At 39.6% G+C, this 13465-nt stretch overlaps 2 protein-coding genes across 8 annotated transcripts in view; both read right to left on the reverse strand.

Moving 5' to 3' along the window:
* The window catches only part of SCAI (suppressor of cancer cell invasion), a 193076-nt gene that overhangs the window by 18770 nt on the left and 160841 nt on the right, over positions 1–13465 (reverse strand). For 3 of the 7 annotated variants that reach the window (XM_054500083.2, XM_054500081.2, XM_063650322.1), the window contains 3 exons: positions 11716–11788; positions 7280–7453; positions 6979–7079 (listed from right to left, as the gene is read on the reverse strand). In XM_054500083.2, coding sequence (XP_054356058.1) covers positions 6979–7079; positions 7280–7453; positions 11716–11788 — 348 coding nt within the window. Of the gene's footprint in view, positions 1–6978; positions 7080–7279; positions 7454–10853; positions 10997–11715; positions 11789–13465 lie in introns of those variants that run through there. The other 4 variants (XR_010123426.1, XR_010123425.1, XR_008504460.2 and 1 more) reach the window with 3 other exon arrangements.
* On the reverse strand, positions 301–6188 carry LOC129044412 (frataxin, mitochondrial-like). The gene has a single exon (XM_063650323.1). The coding sequence runs from the start codon at positions 4482–4484 to the stop codon at positions 3918–3920; it is 567 nt and encodes a 188-aa protein (XP_063506393.1). The 5' UTR covers positions 4485–6188; the 3' UTR covers positions 301–3917.

The raw sequence follows: 13465 nt of genomic DNA on the forward strand, positions 1-13465 counted from the left end.
TTACATATATGCATGATGAAGTGTTTGTGGGTGACGTCCACAATTTACTTCAAAATGCATTAAAAAATAAGATGGTGTCAGGCGTGGTGGCTCATCCCTGTAATCCCAGAACTTTGGGAGGCTGAGGCGGTTGGATCACTTGAGGCCAGGAGTTCGAGACCAGCCTGGCCAATACGGTAAAACTCTGTCTCTACTAAAAATACAAAAATTAGCTGGATGTGGTGGCACACACCTGTAATCTCCCAGCTACTCAGGAGGCTGAGGCAGGAGAATTGCTTGAACCCAGGAGGCAGAGGTTGCAATGAGCAGAGATCACACCATTGTACTCCAGCCTAGGCAACAGAGCAAGACTCCATCTCAAAAAAACAAAAAGATCTACTGATGAATGGTAAGACGAATCTATAAATGGACAAATATGTCAGAACTCAAATACAGCTGACCCTTGAACAATGCAGGGGTTAGGGATGCTGAGCCCCCTCCCTAACACAGTTAAAAATCCATGTATAACTTTCAACTACCTGAAATTTAACTAATAAATGTCCTTTGTGGCAGTTTTTTTTTTTTTTTTTTCCAGAAAGGTACTTTCTTCTGCACTAAAAAACGTGTTCAGGCAGGTATCCTTTCTCCTCAGTGGCACCTGGGAACTTGTCTGCTGCCTCTTGGTTGGCAGAAGCTGCTTCTCGTGTTAACATTTTTAAAGCCAAAGCTCTTTCAAAAATTATCAAACCCTTTTTTGCCAGAATTTAATTCTCTAGCTGTAGATCCTTCACTTTCCTTTTGCTTTGTTATATAATGAGTTTGCTTTTTCTCAAATCATAATATATGTCTCTTTTTTTTGGGGGAGGGGGGGATGGAGTCTTGCTCTGTTGCCCAGGCTGGAGTGCAGTAGTGTGATCTCAGCTCACTGCAACCTCCGCCTTCTGGGATCAAGCAATTCTCCTGTCTCAGCCTCCCGAGTAGCTGGGACTACAGGCTCACGCCACGACGCCCAGCTAATTTTTGTATTTTTAGTAGAGATGAGGGTTTCACCATATTGGTCAGGCTGGTCTTGAATTCTCGATCTAAGGTGATCCACCCGCCTCGGCCTCCCAAAGTGCTAGGATTACAGGCATGAGCTGCTGTGCCCAGCCTGTAAGTATGTCTTATAGCAACCTTGCACCTACATAAACGCTACATTTTCATTATGAGATAAAAAGGTATTTCACAAAAAGTGTAAGGTTTTCATGCCTGCTAACGTAGCTACAGTGATGGCTTCACAAATTTTCTTTTCTTTTTTTACAACACTCCTTACTGGATTAATTTATCTTGAAATGGCAGGCAACCACAATGGCAAACCTTGATCTATAGTACGTATCAAGCAATTCAACTTTTTCTTGTAACGTCATGACTTTTCTTTGCTTCTTGGGAGCACTTGAAACATCACTTCATATGGATCCCATGGTGTTATGCAAGGTTTACTACAGTACTGCACTAAACACAATAAAAAATATGTGAGAACTGCTAGAGATAATTTTTTATTACAATACACAATTTACTGGAGAGACAAACTGCTCATGGAAATGATAGGCATCCTAAGCGGTACTTGCAACACTTGAGCTTACTGCCAGAGAAACAGGATGTGGCTACAAAATTATTACAGTAGTACAGTAGGCACTACAGTGATTTTATGCAGTTATGATTTTTTAAATTATACTTTAAGTTCTAGGGTACATGTGCACAACGTGCAGGTTTGTTACATATGTATACATGTGCCATGTTGGTGTGCTGCACCCATTAACTTGTCATTTACATTAGGTATATCTCCTAATGCTATCCCTCCCCACTCCCCCCACCCCACAACAGGTCCCCGTGTGTGATGCTCCCCTTCCTGTGTCCATGTGCTCTCATTGTTCAATTCCCACCTATGAGTGAGAACATGCGGTGTTTGGTTTTTTATCCTTCCATAAAAAATGATGAGTTCATGTCCTTTGTAGGGACATGGATGAAGCTGGAAACCATCATTCTGAGTAAACTATCGCAAGGACAGTTATGATTTAATATTGCATTATTACTTTTGTTTACACTTCTCTGGACTGTGAATGGTACCATATATGGTCTGTAAGTGTGTGCATAAATTTTAATCATTCGTAATAGATTTGTATATATCTTATAGTAGTAAATGATAAAATAGACTAGTGTCTACATATATTTTATGTATTCATGATATACCTTTTTCTTAATTTTTTCAATATTTTTTTGTATGATTTTATTTATTTTTTTCTCACTGGCACTGACCTACTGCACTTAAACACTTCCATCAGACTCAAAAAATAATTTCATTTCAGGAGAAAGAAAATATTTTACTTAGTTAGCTTCCATTTATACTGTTTCATTATTAAGAGTTTTTTTTTCTTTTTCTAAGAGATAGGATCTTGCTATGTTGCCCAGGCTGATCTCCAATTCCTGGTTTCAAGCAATCCTCCTGCCTCAGCCTCCTGAGTAGCTGGGACTATAGGTATATGCCACTTCTCCCAGCTTGACTTTTTTCTTTTTTTTTTTTTTTACTATAATGGAATGTGTTTCTATTCACCCATTGGAAAAGCCTTTGCTACATAGTAATACAAACTTGTCACTAATAAATCCTTCTTTAACTAAGAAAATAATATAACATGAGCATAACTTTGTGTGAGTTTTAATGTCCTGGAGTCTTGTTGCTTCATGTATAAAGTGCAGGTCAGTAAAAATTAAAATGAGGTAATATGGTATAATAGGCTTACCCCAATAAGCGTACAATAAAGGATGGCTATAATTTTAACATGAATTCAACTGAAATCCTGATAGGGCAACACCAATAACAATGTTTTCTATATAGCTTACAAATTGTTCTTTGTCATCCCCTCATCTACCCAATGGGAATTAGAGCTAGCCTGTTAGGCTGCTTGACAGGACCACTGAATGCTGGAAATCAACCATATTCTATCCCCTCATTTAACAGATGGGAAAGCAGAGGCTCAGGGAGTTTGGGAAACTTGTCCACAAAGGGACAACTACTTTGTGGCTGAATTACGTCTAGGACCAGGCTCTCTTTATCGACACAAGTATCTCTTTCCTTTCTATGCCCATTGACGTTTACAAAGCACCTCCTCAGCTCCATGATTTTGTTTATTATGCTACATCACTCAGCTCATGAAATGGCTTTTTTTTCCTCCTTTCTTGTCATTGGAAGTTTTTTGCATTCTTGTAGCAGCTAATTCCATACTAACCCTTAAAATGAAAAAATAAAAAATAAACACACACACACACACACACACACACACACACACACACGTGAACATGTGGAAGAAACAGCACTAGGTCTCCCTGGACAACCCAGTGCAGGCCACACCCTGGCATTAAAAAGCACACATAAGAAATTGTCTTCCCATGTGAATTGCTTTCGACACTTCAATGCTAAATAGCTCAGAAGTGCTTCCACTTTGAAAGAAGCCCGGGAACATTTGTAGCCTACCCGTTAATGTGTCTCATTTTGAGACAGAACAGTGAGCAGGTTAACCACTTGCTCTTCATGTACTTCTTGCAGTAAGTCCTTCAAAGAATGAAGAGTGAAGACAATTCATTTCTCCTCCTGGAACTTTTCCTTCTTATTATTTTGCTTTTTTAAAGGTTGTTACATTCAGGTATAGGGATAAGACATTATAAAAGATAAAGGACATCATGTGAGGGAGGAAATCAGATAATTAATCCAAAAAAACTTCTGTAGAAATTAAAAATCAAAACTTTTGGGCAAGGTAGGAGGCAACATGTTCTTTCCACAGAGCTGTTCCTCAAAAACAGGAATGAAAAACAAAAAACGAAAAACAAAAAACAGACCTCAGCTGCATAATGAAGCTGGGGTCTTGGCCTGACAGCTTTTAATATCCTTAAAACCGGGCTGGGCATCAAGCGTCTTCTCCAGAATAAGCCAAGGAAGACAAGTCCGGTTTGGTTTTTAAGGCTTTAGTGAGCTCTGCAGCGAGCACATCATGGAGGGACACGCTATCGTGGGAGTACACCCAGTTTTTCTCAGTCCAGTCGTAACACTTGAGTCCATTGGATGGAGAAGATAACCAGATTTGCTTGTTTGGTGTCTGCTTGTTGATCACGTAGGTTGCTAGATCTCCACCCAGTTTACCAGTTAAGACACCACTCCCAAAGGAAACATCATAGTCCTCAATCGTGTATGGCTTGTCTGCAAAGTCTTCAAAAAACTCTGCTAAAGAGTCCAGTGATTCCTCTGCTAGTCTTTCATAGGTGGTCTCATCTACAGAGCCTGGGTGGCCCAAAGTTCCCGATTTCCTCAAATTCATCAAATAGACACTCTGTGTTTTGACATTCTGAATCTGGTTGAGGCCATGGAGGTTCAAACTGGCATGGTGGGGTGCACAGGCCACGGCGATTCCAGTGCGCAGGCCCTGGCAGCCACAGAGCGGGGCCAATTCCGCTGGCCACGGGGCCCAGGTGAGCATTGTTTTCAATATTCCTAGGCTATGTAGTTCATCTGTTTTGCAAACTGTAGGAAATCTCCAAAATTTTTCCAGTTTATTTTTTGAAAAAAAAAGCTGTGTCTTAAGTGGAACTGCACAGTTGACCCATGCAGTGGTACAATCAGAGCTCACTGCAGCCTCAAACTCCTAGGCTCAAGCAATTCTCCCACCTTAGCCTCCTGAAGAGCTGGGACTATAGGCACACATCACTACCCCTGGCTAATTTTAAAAATTTCTTTGAAGAAATGAGGTCTCACTATGTTTCCCAGGCTGGTCTCAAACTCCTAGCCTGAAGTGATGCTCCTGTCTCGGCCTCCCAAAGTGCTGGGATTACAGGTGTGAGCCACTGCGCCTGGTCCATTGCACAGTTCTTTTACATTTTAAAATTACCATAATAAAATGGAAAGAAACAATATTCTGAAATCAAAAGCTGCAAAATATTTTTTTAACTGTTCAGGCATATTTGAAAAAAAATTTTACTTACAGAAGTGAAAAATATAATGGCTAAAATATTTAAAACCTCAGTGAAGTGTTGTATAGGTACATCCATACACAAAAAAGCAACAGCTAGAAAAGTGGACTATCAAGTCAAGCAAAAGACTTGAACACATTCTTTACAAAGAGAAAAACAGAAGAACACATATGAGAAGTTGCTCAACCTTAACAGTAATCCTGGAAATAAAAATTAAAACCACAATGACCTACCACTTTACACTCTGCAGATTCACAAAAGCTATAAAGTATGACTGCAACAAGTGTTGGAAAGGAAGGATTACAGAAAGAGCAACTCTTATATCCTGCTCGTATAAGTGTAAACTGATACAACCGCTTTGGAACACAGTCTGGCATTACCTAGTAAAATTAAATATGCTTATATCCTCTGATCTTGCAATTCTACTATTAGGTATATTCCTCAGAGAAAATCTTATATATGTGTACCAGGAAACTGATATAAGAATTTCACAGTAACATCATTTTTTTTTCCCAAGACTGAGTATTGCTCTGTTGCCCAGGCTGGAGTGCAGCGGCATGACCTCGGCTCACTGCAACCTCCGCCTCCTGGGTTCAGGCCATTCTATTTCCTCAGCCTCCCGAGTAGCTGGGATTACAGGTGCATGCCACCATGTCTGGCTAATTTTTGTATTTTTAGTAGCGACAGGATTTCATAATGTTGGCCAGGCTGGTCTTGAACTCCTGACCTTGTGATCTGCCTGCCTCTGCCTCCCAAAGTGCTGGGATTACAGGTGTGAGCCACTGCGCCTGGCCAGTATCATTTACATAATAATAAAAACTTGGAAGCAATCCAAATGTCCGTTATTAGAAGAGTAAGTGATTTGCAATATATAGTCAAACAATGCCTAGTGTTGTATAGTCAAACAAAATGAATGAATGAAAGCTATAGTCAATCGACATGGCTCAATCTCAGGAATAACTGGAAAAAAGGAAGTTGTAGAATACATACAATATGGATTCATAAATACGTTGTATAGGAATAGAAACACATGCTGCAAAACTACAAAGAAAAGTGAATGATTAAAAAATTTCAGGGCCGGGTGCGGTGGCTCATGCCAATAATCCCAGCGCTTTGGAAGGCCAAGGTGGGTGGATCACCTGAGGTCAGGAGATCGAGACCAGCCTGGCCAATATGGTGAAACCCTGTATCTACTAAAAATACAAAAAATTAGCCAGGTGTGGTGGTGGGCGCCTATAATCCCAGCTACTACTTGGGAGGCTGAGCCAGGAGAATCGCTTGAACCCGGGAGGCAGAGGTTGCAGTGAGCTGAGATTGGGTCATTGCACTCCAGCCTGGGCAACATGAGTGAAACTCCATCTCTAAATAAATAAATAAATAAAATTCAGGATGTGAGTTTCATTTGAGAGGGAGATAGGATCAGGGAGGTATTGAAAATGTTCTACTTTTATTTTTTTTAATTTTTTGAGATGGAGTTTCGTTCTTGTCGTCCAGGCTGGAGTGCAGTGGCGCAATCTCTGCTCACTGCAACCTCCGCCTCCTGGGTTCAAGCAATTCTCCTGCCTCAGCCTCCAGAGTAGCTGGGATTACAGGCACGTGCCACCATACCTGGCTAATTTTTTTATTTTTAGTAGAGAAGGAGTTTCAGCATGTTGGCCAGGCTGGTCTCCAACTCATGACCTCAAGTGTTCCACCAGCTTCAACCTCCCAAAGTGCTGAGATTACAGGCGGGAGCCACCACGGCCAGCCAGAAAATGTTCTACTTTTAAACAAACGATAGGTACGCAGATGTGCCCTAATATTGTTAATCTTTAAACTTTATGTATTCAAATGTATTTTTTTACTTAACAGACCAGTGTGACAGTACATTTGTAAATATTATTTTGTATTTATCCAAAATAATATTATTTTATTATAACCTTATTTTATACGGGTAAAATATAATACATGGCTCTTAAATACCTAAAATGATAAAATTCGTCTTTAATAATGTTCTTTGCCTACCCGAAAAATCTTGTGCATCCTCATGGTGGCTGAACAAAAGATAAATCTTGTGAGGAGCAAGCGAAGAAATTCATCTCCAAAAAACTGGAGAAATGCCTGATCTGCAAAGAGGAGAAAAGTGACAGTAAAAAGATGCTTAAATGGAAATTATGTTTCAAAGGGGAAGGAAACTTCAGGAAAGCGTTCTCAACTTTCCTGCCTGGGACACATACCTTTAAAAATTCAAACAATTTAAAATAAGTAACCATTTTAAGCCATTATAGTACATTCTATTAAATGTGCAGTTAGATTAGGAGGGTACCTATCGAACGTGAATGAGTCAGTAGCTGGGCAATATCACGGTTGATTTTTCGAAGATATTCTTGACACTTTTCCCACAGGCCTCTGCGCATGCTTGACAATCCAGAGACAAATAGGAAGGCCATTAGAGGATTGTTCAAAAAGAGAGTGAAGAGGCTACCTCGCTGAGATTGATCTGTAATAACAAACATGTTATATATATATAGACAATAGTTTTGCAAAAGATAAGAGATACATATGAGGAACATTTTAATATACTGATAATATATAAAATTAAAGCTATCTCATTAAATCATAATTCAACAAAGCAGATTCTTCATGAAACTACAAAAACGTTGGTATGTTGCCTTCTGCTGAACAAACTTAAAGAGCCTAGCAAACTTAAGAGAAATGGAAAATGATCATATTTCTCACCATTTTTTGCCCTCAATTAACAAATTTCATCCAAATATGGCAAGTGTTGGATTATGGGTTATCTGTGATAGAATTCTCTGATGAGTGCTAGAAATGCCGGTCTTTTTCATTCTCCTCTGAGTTGCTCTCTATGAGCTGCTCTTTCCCTTCCTATCTCTTAAATATGAGTAGTTTCTTTCTTTGGCCCCATACATTGCTGACTGCTCTTACTCCCATGATTTTAGTTACCATTTATATGCCTACGAATTTCTAATTCTCTATCAGCAGCCTAAATTGAATTCCTTAGGTCTGGCACTGCTCTGTCTTGTGGTAGGTACTGGACACTAAAAATGTGACTAGATGAGTAAAATACTGGACACTAAAAATGTGACTAGATAAGTAAAATGTAACTAGATGATTTCAAAGCTTTAGTACAAAATGTCATTGTTAACACTAATTTCACCTGTTTCTTTTTACTGTTTTTGATATAGGTACTAGAAAATTTAATGACTCACACTCTTAACTTCTTTTAAGTACTGCTGCTCTAGGCTACTCTATTCAACCTAACTCTCAAAGGCACCTCAAACTCAACATGTCAACAACTCAAAGCAAATTATTTCCCCTTTTGTTCTCTACAAATATACTTCTCATCAGGTATTATCATTTCTACCAGCATCTCAGCCAGAAACCTGGAAGTCTATTCCTGCCTTCCCTCCCCACATCTAGTCCATCACAAAGTCCTATTGGTTCTATGGGCTTAGTATCTTTGCAGCTGGCTACTAGTCATTGTGCCATCTCCAGCCATCTCTCTATTTTCATCCATGCCCCTCCCCAGTTCATTCTCTAGGAGGTTAACTGAATGCTCTTTCATGCTACTCTCCTGCTTAAATCTTTTGATGGTACAAGTTGAGTATCCCTTATCCAAAATGCTTGGGGCCACAAGTGTTTGGATTTTGGATTTTTTGGGATTTGGAATATTTGCATATACATAATGAGATGTCCTGGGGACAGGTCCCAAGTCTAAACACGAAGTTTATTCATGTTTCATATGTACCGTATACACATAACCTAAAGGTAACTTTACACAATATTTTAAATAATTTTGTACATGAAACAAACCTTGTGCTAAGTACTGATATGTGGAATTTTTCACTTTCAGTATCATGTTGATACTCAAACTTTTGAATTTTGGAGCATTTCAGATTTTAGGATTAAGAATGCTAAACCTGTACCCCATTGTCTTCCACTTAAATTACTGAACAAATCTTAGAAGTTCTTTCATAATTCAATCACACAATCTCAAACTCCCTTTAGCTAGAAGGAATGACTAATTTCTCTATGTGCTCGGCCAGGTGTGGTGGCTCACGCCTGTAATCCCAGCACTTTGGGAGGCCAAGGTGGGTGGATCACTTGAGGTCAAGTGTTCGAGGCCAGCCTGGCCAACATGCGAAACCCTGTCTCTAGTGAAAATACAAAATTAAGCCAGGCGCGGTGGCTCACGCCTGTAATCCCAGCACTTTTGGAGGCCGAGGGGGGCAGATCACAAGGTCAGGAGTTTGAGACCAGCCTGGCCAACATAGTGAAAACCTGTCTCTACTAAAAATACAAAAAAAATTAGCTGGTAGTGGTGATGAGCGCCTGTAATCCCAGCTTCTTGGGACACCGAGGCAAGGAGAATCGCTTGAACTTGGGAGGCGGAGGTTGCAGTGAGCTGAAATTGCGCCACTACATCTAGCCTGGGCGACAGTGCAAGACTCCATCTCAAAAAATAAAATAAAATAAATTTCTCTATGTGCTCCCTAAGCTGTCTTATCTCATGACCACAGCACATGCAAATTCTCAGCTGGAACACTCTTGCTCAGTCATTTCCCACCCCCATCTAGTTCTACATGTTCTTAACGTCCACGTTAGACATTATCTCATCTCCTTCTCTCGTCTTCAATGTGCTGCTAGTCAGGAGTTCCTCGTCCATTTGCAGGCATCCTCTCGTGAATCACTTATAATAACCGCCCATCAGGCTCTCTCTATCTGCCACAGGACATTTGGCTCTGTGAAGAACGTAACTGTGCTCGTCAGGTCACAGTGCTATCTCCAGTGCCTAGCACAGTACCTGATAATAAATGTTGAATAGCACTTTGGGAGGCCAAGGCAGGCAGATCTCTTGAGCCCAGGAGTTTGAGACCAGCCTAGGCAACATGGCGAGACCCAGTCCCTACAAAAAAAAAATACAAAAATTAGCTGGGTGTGGTAGTGTATACCTGTGGTCCCAGCTACTTGAGAGGCTGAAGTGGGAGGATCACCTGAGCCCAGGAGGTAGAGGCTGAAATCAGCTATGATCACACAACTGTACTCCAGCCTGAGTGACAGAGTAAGACCCCATTTCAAAAAAAAAAAAAAAAAAATTGAATAAATGAAGTAACTCTTGGCTAATGAGAAACCTATAGGCTTTAGATCTCAGAAGTGCTTACTCATCAGCTAGTTTTGCACCCACATGGAGGGCTCTCCCCTTTTGCAGAGGTGAGTAGCAATAATGCCTATGGATAAATCCAAAACATTTATCACAAAAGAATTTTGAATCTGCTTTCGTAATTGAACATTAATTTAAGGTGTTAGAGGTCTAAGCTTTCTAGCATGAAGACAGGAAACCGGATCAAAATGTGTGAAGGACATGTATTACAACCAAGCATAATAATAATAATGAAAGCACATATTCAGTAGTTACTACATACCCAGCATTATTCTATGAGGTAGATACTATTATTATTTCCATTTGATAGATGAAGAAACTGAGGCACAGAATGGCTGAATAATTTCCCAAGGTCACACAGCAAGTAAGTGGCTGAGTCGGGATTCAAATTCAGTCAGTTTGCCTCCAAAGTCTGTTTTTCTCTTCTATACAATGAAGTCTTTCAGACCATATAATCTTGGTATTAACCTATTTGACCATGTAAATTTAAATAAAACTACATAATGATAGGACAGATTGATAGCAAAAAGTACTGCTCAGTAACTGAAAGAGATTACATTCCTCCAGAAATGATAAGAAACAGGATAACAAAATCTTCAAAGCAGGAGAATTTTACCGTTGTTTGAAGGTAAGTTCTATCCCTTAGTAATTTTGCTTTTGGATACATGAAGTTAATATTTCTACATGTTTTTCCCTGTTAAACAGCAGAACTTACCTTAAAACAACGGTGAAAGCCTCCAGCTTCTCTCAGGCATTCAAATGCTGACCATCACTTCCTGTGTCAAACTATGTCAGCAGACAGGACTTCTGGCTGGGAAGTAGCAGTAAAATGCCATCTCCCACAGAGAGACATCAGCACTATTCACAGTTAGGGAGATAGTGAAACAGTGACAAGTACTGCTAAAACAGTGTTAAGGTTGTTTAGTATTTTACCTAAATGACTGGGAGTTAGAATTAGATTTTATGTGTCACTAATTACAGACAAATTATTTAGGACAAAAAGTCTTTTGATTCTCAGCTATTGAAGAAATGGCCAAAGCGCTAACCTGTCTCTCTGGCAGACTTAGAAGAGGTTCTTTTATTTTTAAATCACAACAAGGTAAAAATGTGAATAAAAGAAACACTTTAAGTTGTGCCAGTTAGGTTATCCTAACTCTGTGGCATAGACTCAGAAGTTTCCTAGACCAGCAATCTTATAGTCTTAAAAGATGCCTTGGATCTTTCAAAACATGCCTGCAAAGATATAGGAAAACCATGCTATATGGATATGACCAGCAAATCAAAACAAACACCTATAAAACAAATTTTAAAATTTACAAATCATGAGTTCCCCATCAGCAAGGAACAAAACCACTTCTTTTTCAGGAATGAATTATTTCAAGGCCTAATGGTAGCACATTAAGGGATCCTGGTTGTTGGCAAGGCTTCTGGGTATATTTCAGAGCGACACCTGCCATATTAAACACCATAAATCCACACGCGATCATTATGGGAGGAAAAAAAAGATCAGTACTATTCATAATATAGATAGTGTTTATTTGCAACCTATGGCTATACCAGGCAATGAGGGTACATACCTTGTAAAGCTTTTGGATATGCTGTAGGAGAAAGCAAGCAGACTAGTGGCTGTCCAAACAAGTTTGTGAAATTCTGTAATATATAAGAATTTAAAACTTGCATTAAAGATTTGACCAAAGATAATTACTTAGTAATTTTCCAAAGCATATTTTTAGTGTATAGATTGGGCCCTTAAACTCATAAATAGATGCAGAAACATCAGCAACAGCTAAGGAGACTGCCATTCATATATAAGTACCATGCATAATAGGCTTTCTTAAAGGCTCTCAAGTGAAATAGTTTACTGAGTGAACTACTGATTTTTTAAACACAATGCATAAACATGATTGTAGTTTTGCACGGAGAAGTCATCTGGCTGTATACCAAGAGGTCACTCCATCGAGCAACACACACTTATATATATAAAGGTGAACTTTCCAAGATCCAGGATCTGGCTTTCAGCTCCAAAACCTGATTCCTGGAGTCATCTCTTATTGTGGGTCATAATAACTGCTCTCATGGAATGACGTAAAAGACCAGAATGTCAATGTGTGATTTACAGTAACAAGCTGACACTCAAACTAAAGTACTCTGCATAATTAATCATATCCTTTTCCTGAAGGCATATCTACAAGGGAAGTAAAATCATAAGCTGTGTGGTAAAGCAACAAGAAAAATAAAACTCCTAGGAGTAAACTTAATAAGAAATAAAAAATCAAACAACAAAAAAAATTTTTTAAATACTCTTGAATGATAAAATGAAGACTTGAACAAATGCAAAGACATACCATGTTCTTTTTTTTTGAGTCTTGCTCTTGTCGCCCAGGCTGGTGTGCAATGGCACAATCTCGGCTCACTGCAACCTCCGTCTCCCTGGTTCAAGCAATTCTCCTGCCTCAGCCTCCCCAGTAGCTAGGACTACAGGTGCATGCCACCACACCTGGCTAATTTTCGTATTTTTAGTAGAGACGGGATTTTGCCATGTTGCCCAGGCTGGTCTTAAACTCATGAGCTCAAGCGATCCACCCACCTCGGCATCCCAAAGTGCTGGGATTACAGGCATGAGCCAGCATGCCCAGCCAAGACATACTATGTTCTTAGAGATAAAACAATTCTAAAATGTCATTACAGTAACTTATTAAAATTTAAACCAACCTCAATAAAAATAGCCACAGACTTTTTTTCCTACACCTGAAAAAAGTAATTCTAAAGTTCATATGGAAAAACTGGATTACCCAAGAGAACTCTGAAAAAGAGCAGAGGGGGAACTAGACTCGTCAGATATTGAAACATACTTTACACCTCAGTAAGGCCAGGCACAGTGGCTCACGACTGTAATCCCAGCTCTTTGGGAGGTGGGAGAATCACTTGAGCCCAGGAGTTTCAGACCAGCCTGGGCAAAATAGTGAGACCCTGACTCTACAAAGAATAGAAAAATTAGCCAAATGTGGTGGTACATGCTTGCAGTCCCAGCTGCTTGGGAGGCTGAGGTGGTAGGATCACTTGAGCCAGGGATGTCAAGGCTACAATGAGCTATGATTCTGCCACTGCACTCCACTCTGGGAAACAGAGGGAGACCCTGTCTCAAAACAAAAAACAAAACATAACAAAAGAAAAACTTTAGTAATTAAAGTGGTGCTGGTACAAGAGTAGGCAGAAAACCAATGGAATAGAATGAAAAGTCCAGAAGTAGACTCCAAAACATTTAGGACTTATGTACACATAATAATGACACCTCAGATTGGTTGGAAAAACTGAATAGCCATCTAA

This window comes from Pongo pygmaeus, chromosome 13 (assembly GCF_028885625.2).
Source record: "Pongo pygmaeus isolate AG05252 chromosome 13, NHGRI_mPonPyg2-v2.0_pri, whole genome shotgun sequence".
Taxonomy (NCBI): Eukaryota; Metazoa; Chordata; class Mammalia; order Primates; family Hominidae; genus Pongo; species Pongo pygmaeus.